Genomic DNA, 13,031 nt, shown 5'->3' on the forward strand with positions numbered 1-13,031 from the left:
TCCTCGACGCACGGGTGGGTATCTTGGGCGACCCAAAGTCCGAGCACCGCATGGTCAGCACACTCTAGGTTCCTTCGCAGGTGACCTAGCGCTTCACTCATAGGCCGCTTCCTTGGTCTTTTATCCACTGTATCGGAAGCTCACCATTTTAACCGAACCGAGGTTGGTCAAGATCTCGGCTGACGATCTTGCCACGTGAGATGTCCTTCTTTGACTCTCCGTCAGCTGTTGCAACATTTCCACTTAGGTCCCCACGACCTCATTTCACAAGATAGTCAAAATGCTTCTCGTAGCATTCTTGACGTAAAACAATCTTTAAAAAAATAGAGTTTCACATACAAATACAGTTTCCAAGCAATATTTTCATCTTTCCATATCATTCTTCATCATTTGACATCATTCCTTATCATTTCTCATCATTCCACATCATTTCTCATTATTTCACATTTTTTCACATCAATTCATATTACATTATTTCACGTCAATTCACATCCATTCACATCATCCCACATCAATTCATGTCCATTCACATCAGTTTCACTTTCATTCACATCATTTCCACATTCACTCACATTATCCCACATCATTTTCACATTATCCACATTATCCATATATTAATCCACATCAATCCACATCATCCACATCAATGCACATTAACCACATCAATCCACACATCCCACACATCACTTCTCATCACTCCACATCATTCCACACATCCCACACATTTCTCATCACTCCATATCATTCCACACATCCCACACATCACTTCTCATCACTCCATATCATTCCCCACATTCCACACATCACTTCTCATCATTCCCCACATTCCACATCCTTTCACATCACTCCACATCAATCCATACATCACCCACATCATCCCACACATCATTCTACACCTCAATCCAATTCCCCACATCGTCTCTTTTCGCTTTGAGCGAATGAGGTTTGATTATCAACTTTCCTTGATCTAGTTATCCGAATCTTTGTTCCACAATCAACCAGATTAAAAGTACAGTTACTCTACTTTTCACGCTGTCAGAACTTCTAAGTCTCGGCCATTACTTGGCTGAGTTACAGGTAACTTTTTCTCGACTCAATTTAATTAAGTCTAAATTTTCGTTCACTTTTGGTTCTTCGATCCTTTCGAATATTCCAGATTCCCAGGGAATCTAGGAATAAGTCGGTCACAATTATTTACCACCATCCAACTACGCATGTTTCTGGTCTTTTTTTGGGAAATCTTTTTAATGTACCCAAGATTTTACTTTTCGAGAGTCAAGACGTATTCCCAAAAGGCAATTATATTCGTGATTTCTCTTTCTGATTAAAAATTTATCCATGTTTTCTCAATTCATTCCTATGAATATTTTCACATTCTCTTCTCAGTTTTCTCAAAATAAAATATCATGAAAATTTCTCTTTTAGCATAAAATATTTATGCACACATACTGATTCATTTTTTTAATCTAAATGAATTACCTTCATAATCCTTTCCATAATTCTCTACAAAAATTTATGCATAACCTTCTTTATTTTTCTGGTAAATGAATAATGCTTAAAACTCCACTTTTAGTATAAAATTTATTATGCGTAAATTCATTTCCTAATGATAAAAATTTTACCATAGCTTCCCCGCATTTTCTATGAAATGATAATGCTTAAAATTTCACTTTTAGCATAAAAATTATTATGCATAAATTCATTTTCTAATGATATAAATTTTGCTATAGCTTCCCCTCATTTTTTATAAATTGAGAATGCTTAAAACTCCACTTTTTACATAAAAATTAATTATGCATAAAATTTATTTTTTAATGATAAAAAGTTTGTCATAGTTTTCTCACATTTTCTATGAAATGAGAATGCTTGAAATTACACTTTTAGCTTAAAATTTAACAAGCATAAACCTTCTTTTTCTAATAATAAAATTTTGCCATAACTTTTTCACATTTTTTATAAATTGAGAATACTCAAAATTACACTTTTAGCATAAAATTGAATTTATGAATAAACCTTCATTTTCTAATGATAAAAATTTTGCTATAGTTTCTTTGCATTTTCTATGAAATGATAATGCTAAAAATTTCGCTTTTAATATAAAAGTTAGTTTATGCGTAAAACCCTAAGCTTAAACATAAACATTAGTTCATCATAAATCAAGAAAAGCATGGTTTTAAGAGAAAAATCATAAAATAAAATGCTTCCCAAGCATGAGGGAGGTTAGGAAGAAGATTAACATTAAAAAGAGAGCATAAACTTCATTGTTTAGGCTTATCCTTGGTTTGCTTGATTCTTTACCTTGCAAAAGTTGTGTAGCCCTCAAAGAAAAGCCTTGGCCATCAAGGAGAAAGGGTAATCTTCAAGAGAAAAAGAGGTTTAGTGAAGCACCAAGGCTTCACAATGGAGAGCCAATGAAGAGGGAAGAGGAAAATACACAAAATTGAAAATTACACTAGCATAAAATTACTCTAAGATGAAAATACAAAGGAATGGGGGTCTATTTATAGGTGAGGGAGGCCACCAACCAAGCCCAAGTGGGATCTAGAGGCTTCCAGCTTCAGTTTGATCCATTTTGGACAAGTTTTAGACTAGTTTTGTCCACTTTTTGATCTAGTTTGGAAGAGGAGAGATGAAATATGTAGCCACTTAATGATATTTTTGAATAAAAAAATGTCTCCTTGATGTGATTTCTAGGCCTCTCTTTGATGGAGGGTTTTCTCTCTCGAGGTGTCACAAAACCTCGAAAAAGTCCTCTAAAATATCTGAAAATTCATAATTAAAGAACCTTCATCTCATGTGAGTCTTTCTTTATTATTTTCTTGTAGATATTTTTGAATTTTTTTATTTTTCTTTTATTTTTATTCTCCAACCTTAATGAATAAGTGGGTACCTTGGGCGACTTAGAGTCCGAGCACCGTATGGTCAGCACCCTCTAGGTTCCTTCGTAGATGACCCAACGCTTCACTCATAGGCCGTTTCCTTGGTCCCTCATCCACCGTACCGGAAGCTCACCATATTAACCGAACCGAAGCTGGTCAAGACCTCGGTCAATCTTGCCACGCGAGACGTCCTTCTTTGACTCTCCATCAACTGTTGCAACATTTTCACTTAGGTCCTCACGACCTCATTCCACAAGATAGTCAAAATGCTTCCCCCAGCATTCTTGACGTAAAACAATCTTTAAAAAAACAGGTTTCACATACAAATACAGTTTCCAAGCAATATTTCCATCTTTCCATATCATTCTTCATTATTTCACATCATTCCTCGTCATTTCTCATCATTCCACATCATTTTTCATAATTCCATATTTTTTCACATTAATTCATATTACATCATTTCATGTCAATTCACATCCATTCACATCATTTCACATCATTTCCACTTTCATTCACATCATCCCACATCATTTCTACATTTACTCACATTATCCCACATCATTTCCACATTATGCACATCATCCATACATCAATCTACATCATCCACATCAATGCACATTAACCACATCAATCTACACATCCCACACATCACTTCTCATCACTCCACATCATTCCACACATCCCACACATTTCTCATTAGTCCACATCATTCCACACATCCCACACATCACTTCTCATCACTCCACATCATTTCCTACATTCCACACATCACTTCTTATCACTCCACATCATTCCCCACATTCCACATCCTTTCACATTACTCCACATCAATCCACACATCACTCCACATCATCCCACATATCATTCTACACCTCAATCCAATTCCCAAAGCAAGATGGTCTCTTTTCACTTTGAGTGAATCAGGTTTCATTATTAACTTTCCTTGATCTATTTATCCGAATCTTTGTTCCACAATCAACCAGATTAAAAGTACAGTTACTCTACATTTCACACTGTCAGAACTTCTAAGTCTCGGCCATTACTTGGCTCAGTTAAAGGTAACTTTTTTTTGACTCAATTTAATTAAGTCTAAATTCTCGTTCACTTTTGGACCCTCGAACCTTTCAAGTATTCCAAATTCCTTTCCCAGGGAATCTAGGAATAAGTCAGTCACAATTATTTACGTCCATCCAACTACGCATATTTCTGGTCTTTTTCTGGGAAATCTTTTTCCCGTTCAGAATATACCCAAGATTCTACTTTTCGAGAGTCAGGACGTATTCCCAAAAGTCAATTATGTTGCTCTTTCTGATTAAAAATTTATCCATGTTTTTTCAATGCATTCCTATGAATATTTTCACATTCTCTTCTCAGTTTTCTCAAAATAAAATATCATGAAAATTCATCTTTTAGCATAAAATATTTATGCACACATACTAATTCATTTTTTTTATCTAAATAAATTATATTCATAATCCTTTCTATAATTCTCTATAAAAATTTATGCATAATCTTCTTTATTTTTTTGGTAATTAATACTGCTCAAAACTCCAGTTTTAGCATAAAATTTATTATGCGTAAATTCATTTTCTAATGATAAAAATTTTACCATAGCTTTCCCGCATTTTCTATGAAATGATAATGCTTTAAATTTCATTTTTAGCATAAAAATTATTATGCATAAATTTATTTTTTAATGATATAAATTTTGCCATAGCTTCCTCTATATTTCTATAAATGGAGAATGCTTAAAACTCCACTTTTAGCATAAAAATTAATTATGCATAAAATTTATTTTTTTAATGATAAAAATTCTGCCATAGTTTTTTCACATTTTCTATGAAATGAGAAAATTTATTATGCATAAACCTTCATTTTCTAATAATAAAGTTTTGCCATAACTTTCTCACATTTTCTATAAATTGAGAATGCACAAAATTACACTTTTAAACCTTCATTTTGTAATGATAAAATTTTTGCTATAGTTTTCCGGTATTTTCTATGAAATGATAATGCTAAAAATTTCGCTTTTAATATAAAAGTTAGTTTATGCATAACCCTAAGCTTAAACATAAACATTAGTTCATCATAAATCAAGAAAAGCATGGTTTTAAGAGAAAAACCATAAAATAAAATGTTTCCCAAGCATGAGGGAGGTTAGGAAGAAGATTAACATAAAATGCTTCCCAAGCATGAGGGAGGTTAGGAAGAAGATTAACATTAAAGAGAGAACATAAACTTGATTGTTTAGGCTTACCCTTGGTTTGCTTGATTCTTTACTTTGCAAAAGTTGTGTAGCCTTCAAAGAAAAGGCTTGGCCATCAAGGGGAAAGGGTAATCTTCAAGAGAAGAAGAGGTTTAGTGAAGCACCAAGGCTTCACAATGGAGAGTCAATAAAGAGGGAAGAGAAAAATACACAAAATTGAAAATTACTCTAGCATAGAATTACTCTAAGATGAAAATACAAAGGAATGGGAGTCTATTTATAGGTGAGGGAGAGGCCACTAACCAAACCCAATTGGGATCTAGAGGCTTCCAGTTTCAATTTGATCCATTTTGGACAAGTTTTAGACTAGTTTTGTCCACTTTTTGATCTAGTTTGGAAGAGGAGAGAGGAGAGATGAAATATCTAGCCACTTTATGATATTTTTGAATAAAAAAATGCCTCCTCGATGTGATTTCTAGACGTCTCCTTGATGGAGGGTTTTCCCTCTCCTGAGGTGTCACAAAACCTTCAAAAAGTGTCATAAAATATCTGAAAATTCAGAATAAACGATCACCTCATGTGAGTTTTTCTTTATTATTTTCTTGTAGATATTTTTAATTTTTTTTAATTTTTCTTTTATTTTTATTCTCCAACCTTAATGAATAAGGATATCACATTTTTAATTTCAAAAGAATTTAATAAAGCTTAGAACTTTAAACTTGGGGACTCCTTGGTTCACCCAGCGTCCAAATCTAATGCAACTTAGGAATTTCAGATTGAAATTCTGTTTCAGGGGATCACTTCCTAATGTCTGGAAGAAAATCCTTATCCAAAAATATTTCAAAACTGTATTATCTCTCTCTAGATTAAAACAGGGTCAAACAAGATCTTTTTCACTTCTGAAGGGGGGAATGATTACAAGAGACTGAAGGGGAGATTCTTATATCTTTACATCTCAGAAGCTGGAGAGAGGAATCTTACACGTACCCCTGTAGAGACAACCGACCAGCTTTATTTAGACCTATAAATAGGTAGAGCATAAATCAGTCATTCTATCAACGGGCTAGTGTGTTCCGAGGGCCAGGACAGCCAAGGGGATTGCTTCGTCGCGAACGATTGCTGAATTCTGAGTATTGAAGTTATTGATTCTTCCACCGAGCTTTCGGATGTTACAAAAATATATAGATTCACATGTTAGAATGCCATTAGAATTGGCCAAAAATGGAGGAGTGATGAAGTTCTCAAGTCTAGAGAGAGACTTCTTTAGGATTTGGCAGAATAGATGTGCAACATATGGTATAATATAGTTTTGCATTTTTTTTCTCTCTAAGTCTTAAGAAGGCTAATAGGGTAAAAATCATGGGAATAGCTCCCCATCAGAATTAAGAAGATGGTTAATAAGTTAGAACCATTAAAATAATAAAATGATTAATATGTAGAGAGAGACAGTGGAATCCTAGAGAGATAAAGTCTAACTTTGATGACCTATAGTTCCATAGGATCAAGATAAAGGAACGTTTATGCATAGTATAACTTTGCATCAATAAATCCAAATTTTGGAAAGAATAGGGAAAGAGAAGGACTTTGGATTAATGTCTTATAGGAGTCTAAAGAGACAATGTAGAGATTCTTTATAATCTCGTATAAAATTGGCCAAATCAACTTAGAATGTTGGCTAACTGGAATTACCTTTTAAAGCTAGGAAAGGATCGAGATAGGGTACTTAAAGGTACACCTTTAAAGTGAATTATAAAGAGAAATAAGTAGTCAAAATTTTCCGAGTAGATAGTAAATATATTTTAGCTTTTGTCCTGAGATGAGAAATTCATTAGAACCTTGATTAAGACCTTAGAATAAGAGAAACCAAGGTGTTCAGCTTTGCTTTCAACAGTGAGATTTAGAATCACTCGAGAATATGCTTAGAAATGGCTTAAGAAAACTAATGGAAGGGCCAAAAGGAAAAGACCTTAGTAAATATGGCCTGAGAGATCTTATGGCTTAAAGGGTGGATTAAATTGTTGCTCAAGAATTGTGAAGGTACGGAGCAATGATATTGGATCTGGAAACGCGTTCGGAGATTTGATGGAGGACCGAGACTGGCTCTTCGGAACTTGTGATGGTACCCATCTCGACGGACTTGGGTGTGCTTCTAGTAGGATAGTGGCGGGTCCGGTGTGTACTATGCTAGGCAGGTTTGGGTTGGGCGCACACATTGGTCACAAGACTCTAGTGCGAACGTAACGTGGAGTGCTCATGCCTTTTGAAGGATATGACCATCATAAGCGGCTCTTGCTGATTTGGGATGTGAGACTTGTGGACTCCTCGCCGGACGATAGCACAAGTTGGAGTGCTTGGGCTCAGTGGTGTATATCTTCTTGGTTTGAGGAGCAAAGACATGGTGCAAGGAGATATTTCTGGATTCATGTGATATTACTTTTATGTACTAGTTGGATGATATTCCAGAGTTGTGAGTATGATTCTAAGTATGTATATTTTCAGTACTTCTGTTGCATTGAGATTGGGGCATTCTTATATAGGGCCCAAAGAGGTACAAGTGAAGAGTCGTGTCCCAAATGCAAGGGTGTGGCTCTTGATCAAAGAGTTATGTCTTTTGAGTGAACAGATGTGTTTCTAGGACGAAGGATCATATCCTTTAGATAAGATATGCCTCTTCATAAAAACCCTTGTGACGGGACAACCGTTGAATAGTGTCTCTTCACTAATAATCAAGATTAGGTTGTAATCAAGAGAGATTAGTCACAAATCGTTTCAAGCATGTTAATGTGGTGTTATGTCTCCATCTCTATCAGCTGTTATGCTACTCCATCCAGTGTCGGGAGTGGGGGTGGGTGTGTGGGGCAGGTTGCTGCTGGGAAGGGGGGATTTTTCACTTCAAACTTCTACTGACATAAGTAATGTGCTAATCATTAGTAATCGTCTGCATAGGTGGTACATTTTCGAGGAGACGGTACTCTGTCTTTGGACTAGCGTTATGTATGCAACATCCTTAAGAAGTGCTGGGAGCTTCAACTCATGGTACCAATATGCTGGTCATTCAAGATTATCTCTAAATAATGATTTAAGCAAAGTGCAACCTGCCTTGATGATTGAAATATGCCTATTTCTCTTAGGAAAGGAGCTTCCTGTGTGTTCTTCTTTTAACCGTCAGATTGAAATTGATGTGCTAGGTGTTGATTGATTTGGCAGGTGGCATGCTACCGCTGTCATCATCTTACTGATTGCGCTGGTAGCTGCCCTCTTATTTTTGGTGTTACTGCTTTCGTTTCATAGGTAAGCTTAAAGAGTTTGTAAAACTTTGAAACTGCTTTAGACATTGTTTATTGTTCCTCGTGTTTGCCATGTATGAAATAGAGGTAGACAGGCTTTAATCACTTCTTTTATTTCTGTACCATTTTGAAGTGGTATGGTTCAAGAATTGCATCGAAAGATGGAAAATATGTTAACTCGTGCTTGAAGGGTGCGTAGTCTGAGGGTCTTTACAGATATGGCTGCCTATCAGAACGCTATCAGAGAACTGATGATGGGCGGCACTCTTGGGCTTGGATGGTCAATGTTGCTGGTCCATGTGACAGTTCCGGCACTGATGCGAGATATGCCCGTCCATTAACAAAAAGCTGTCAAAGATCTGATGATGGGCAGGTACTCTTGGGCTTGGATATGGGCAAGGTAACCCATCCATCCGAGAGTTCCAGCACTCATGACAAATATGCTTGCTGCTGTCAAGAAGATGTCAGAGATATAAGGATGGGCGAGTACTCTTGGACTTGACAAGAGTTCAGCACCCATGCTACTGTCAGAGATCTGACGATGGGTGAGCACATTTGGGGCTTGGATGGGCAATGTCGCCTGTTTATCTGAAAATTCTAGCACCCATGCCCGATATGCCTAGGTGCCCATCAAAAATCTGGCTATGGGCCGGCACTCTTGTGCTCGGACGGGCGAAGTTAACCGTCCATCTGAGAGTTCGCACCCATACCAGATATGCCTGCCCAGATCTTTTAGAGATCTGATGATGGGGCACTCTTGGGCTTGGATGGGCAATGTTGCCTGCCCATGTGAGAGTTCCAGGGGTCAATGCCAGATATGCTGACCCATAAAAGCTGCCAGAGACCTGACAACTGTGCGTGGGCACTATTGTGCCCATAACATCCGGCTGGCATGCTCCCTATGCCCATGCCAGTGAATTCAATAAATACAAGTGTTTTTTCAAGTTCTACCGTGTTGAGTCGTCAAATTGCTTGCCTTTCTCTAAATGCCCTTGGTTGCCCTTGGTGGTGGGCTTCTAAGCTACTAGAGCTATGTGTTAAGCAATTGGAATACTTGACATGTTTGTTTGTTGTTTTGCAGCTATTTAGTAGTAACAAATCAAACAACTCATGAATTGATCAGGAGAAAGCGCATTCCAGAGTTCAGGTGCTTTTGCTCAAGAGGACTCATACAGGTCCACTTTTACTGCTATATCATAATCACCACAAATTTTAAAATCGGCTTTTTGCAGGACTGTACCCGACAAGGTGAAGCCGTACAGTAAAGGATGTGCCAGAAATATCTTTACTTTTTGCTGTGCTCCTCGAGGACTCTATGAGATAGAGAGGATGCCCAGTCTGAATATTTTGGAGGAAAGAGCTAATCATTCTTGTCTTGACACACTCTACTTCAATTGTTGCTGAGGTGGTTTTATTGTTCTTTAGTCTTTCTTCTATGCCAAAAGAAAAGCATACAAGCCAAGGACTGTGCCGGTCTGATGATGCGTTCAAAACAGGCAAGAAGGTGCAAGTAGTATCAGGCAAAGCAAGATGCAGGCAGGCCATTTCTACTGAGTGTTGTATAACCCATTTACAGGTGGGTTTCCTCCTCCTTTCGGACCTGCCCGCCGATGGCTAGTTGCTTTTTCAATATGAAGAGCAGCGTGATCACATCAGTCGGGTAGCTGAGGGCGTCGAACACGCTCTCAAACTGGCGTTGCCATTTGAACCATATGTTCAAAGACCACCTCTGTATGTTTTTCCTGAGTTATTGTTGAGGTGAGGCCAGGACGGCAAGCTTCCTTATGTAGCCATTTGCGATATCCTTGTACAATGTGGGTCTGGCAGCTTTGCGGTTCCAAATCTATCCAGAATACAGGTCATTTTTTTGTTAGTTGATCATCTTCTTTCAAGTTTTTTTGATCTTGATGATTTTGACATGGCTAATGATATGAATTAGGCCAATAATTTGCCACTTCAATACTTTCTATAAACAGTGTAGGTTAAAAAAAGTTCAAGTTTAAATTGGTAATGATTCAGCATGTTGATCGTGTGTGCATTACTTGATGAAGATCCTTGATCCATCTGTGGCAGCGTATCCACATGGTATTTTGGGTCATAATAACACCTGCCTAGACTCCTACCATGACTCATATGCCTTTTCCCCTTGGTGGTGAGAGTTGAAGCAAAGCTTTAGAGGCTGATTATTGAATAACTTTTTCTCCTCTTGATTATTTGGGATTAAGCCATAATGATCAAGATGGATAGTTTCAACATCCCACTACTGGGTGTTTCTCTCTTTGTACATGAGAAGATTACTTTTGAAGCGTGGAAAAGAGTGAGAAGCTTTACTATACACTGCATTTATCATGGAACAAAGGGATGTTGATCTAGTTGCCTCCAATATTTAGAGTAAAGAGTGAAGAAATGCTTGTTAAAAAAATTCTCCTTTTTTTTTTTCCCGGGAACAAGATCCTTCTATTAGTTAACAAAAAATAGCCTTAAAAGGTTAAGTACAAACTCGCCTCCATGTACGGAGCAAGGATCAAAGAAAAAAAAAAAGAGGGGGGGGGTGTTTTTTGTTTCTTTTCCCAGGAACAAGATCCTTCTATTAGTTAACAAAAAATAGCCTTAAAAGGTTAAGTACAAACTCGCCTCCATGTACGGAGCAAGGATCAAAGAACAAAAAAAAAGGGGAGGGGGGATGCTTCTTCTCCGGCTGTCCGCTCTATGAGGAGAGGGCTATCTCATACAAGGGGTCGGGGAGGGAATAGCCATAGGGGTGGTCTATAGTGCTAAGTGGGCTCACCACAACTATCTGTGAGAAAAGGACCAGGTCGCCAGAGCCTCAGGAAGGCTTTCCAATGCTTTTGCATATGGTCAAAACCACCTTGAAGCTTCCCCCATTGGTCGTGGAGAGTATGAATGATGTCGAGCCAAATGCTCTTGAAGGACAGGGGGTGGGTGCCTTCGATGGCTTCGTTGCATCAAGCTCTCTAGATGTGCCATGTGGCAATGTTGCTACAAATCTCCCATCTCTAGCTCGAATTAGGAGTCCAGTAGATGGGGCTAGGACTGGCACTATTGAGATGCGAAGGTGAGAGACCTAAAGGGCTAGTCCCTCACCTTCCTCCTCGTAAGCCATGACAATCTCGGCCTCACTGGCCCAAGCAACAGTGCCCCAAGTGATAGTATGGGAAGAGGCCCTGTCCATAGTGAAGATGCGGAGAATATATCGCCAAACTTGTTGAGCCTTCGGGCAACCCCGAAAACAATGTTGCTGAGACTCTTGGGGATGGCCACATCTCGGACATGATGATGGTCTACATCTAATGGCCAACCACATGCCTACTGCCAAAAACTCCTATGTGCCAGTAGCCACCAAAAGAGAGTGATCTGTTGAGGTCGAAAACTATCTCAGAGCCTCTTCCAAAAATCTGAGAGAGCGTGGTGAGAGGCTCTGAGATTGCTAGTGTCATGCTGTTGTCGGAGTGCCCTCAACCTCGGGCATCTGGATCTTATAGCTAAGCCGTGCGATGTATTCAAAAAATGGGGTACACAGAGTCTCCTCCCTATCTCCAGGATCACATCAAGTCCACTCCCTTGGAAGCACATGATGGGCCGGCTCTCCCAAATCCATAAACGCCAGAGTCTTTCCCTGGCCACCTTGGTTAGTGGTGGGTCAATGTGCCACTCATGTGCATGGAATCCGATCACCCTCACCCTCTGTAGCGTGAATTTCTTGAAGTCCTCCAAGGGGGGCTCTAATCTCACTAAACTACCATGAGGTCCAATTGAAAAGGTGAGCAAGGTGGAGCTCTCATCCGCGTCATGAACTGCGAGAAGAATATCATGCCTGGTGAGTGAACACTCTCAGCCACCACTACAAAGGAATAGGGCCAGGGGTCGGGGTCAACCACTCTGGAGAAATGGTAGAGTCAATGTCGAGGTTGCGTTTGTGCCTGCCCTGGATCCTAGTCAAGCCTCTCTCATGAGCCATTGGGGGGAGCTATCTGAATGTAAGCCAATCTCCAAGGGACCTAGCGAGGCTCGTGCTCAAAGCTCCGCAGGATACATGAGGGCGAGTCCCTAACATGTGACCACTAGGTAAACAAATCAGGGGTTCCAAATCAAGGGCTGTTGGAGATGTTCCTTGGAGGTTGCTGAAGGGACTGGCTTGAGGTCATCCCAAGCTCGTAATAAACTGGTTGCAAATCTGTCCTTACAAGCTAGGCTAAAGCCACGGACCCACATGTGAAGATCCATCTAGTGCTCTGCGGCCAAGGGGTCCCTAGGCTCGGTGCATAGGCTGAAATCTTGGCCAGGAGGAAATCCTTCCAAGGCTCGTTGCCTAGAAGAAGTCCTCTCACAATCATCTTGCCAAGAAGGGCACCACTCTGAATGGGAGGGTCGATGATGCCCAAGCATCCTCTATGGTGTGTTTGTATGATCACTCTCTAGGCCACCTTGGCCCGAGTAGGGTTACCAGCTCCCAGAAAGTTGCGGACCAATGCAAGCTCGTGAGAAGGCTCAACAAGTAGTGATACACCACATGGTGGCAAGAAGAACCTGGTTCATCCAAGATAATGAATTGGATTGCCCCTCCAGATCCATTGGAAAGCCTCAATTGGACGCCAAGTCGAGGCGGGCGGAGCCAACCCAAAATCCACATGACTTGTG

The 13,031-nt window shown here is 39.3% G+C and overlaps 1 protein-coding gene across 2 annotated transcripts in view; it reads left to right on the plus strand.

Moving 5' to 3' along the window:
* Window positions 1-10,332, plus strand: part of LOC147639544 (protein S-acyltransferase 10-like) — a 70,366-nt gene extending 60,034 nt beyond the window's left edge. The window contains exons 8-12 of one of the 2 annotated variants that reach the window (XM_086792548.1): window positions 8,032-8,121; window positions 8,293-8,376; window positions 9,454-9,519; window positions 9,605-9,777; window positions 9,869-10,332. In XM_086792548.1, the coding sequence (XP_086648674.1) occupies window positions 8,032-8,121; window positions 8,293-8,376; window positions 9,454-9,519; window positions 9,605-9,776 (412 nt within the window). In that variant the 3' untranslated portion in view covers window position 9,777; window positions 9,869-10,332. Of the gene's footprint in view, window positions 1-8,031; window positions 8,122-8,292; window positions 8,377-9,453; window positions 9,520-9,604 lie in introns of both variants that reach the window. The other variant, XM_086792540.1, reaches the window with a different exon arrangement.
* Window positions 10,333-13,031: the final 2,699 nt, after the last annotated feature.

Source organism: Cibotium barometz, chromosome 4, assembly GCF_041138505.1.
Source record: "Cibotium barometz isolate CiBa-2024 chromosome 4, ASM4113850v1, whole genome shotgun sequence".
Lineage (NCBI taxonomy): Eukaryota > Viridiplantae > Streptophyta > Polypodiopsida > Cyatheales > Cibotiaceae > Cibotium > Cibotium barometz.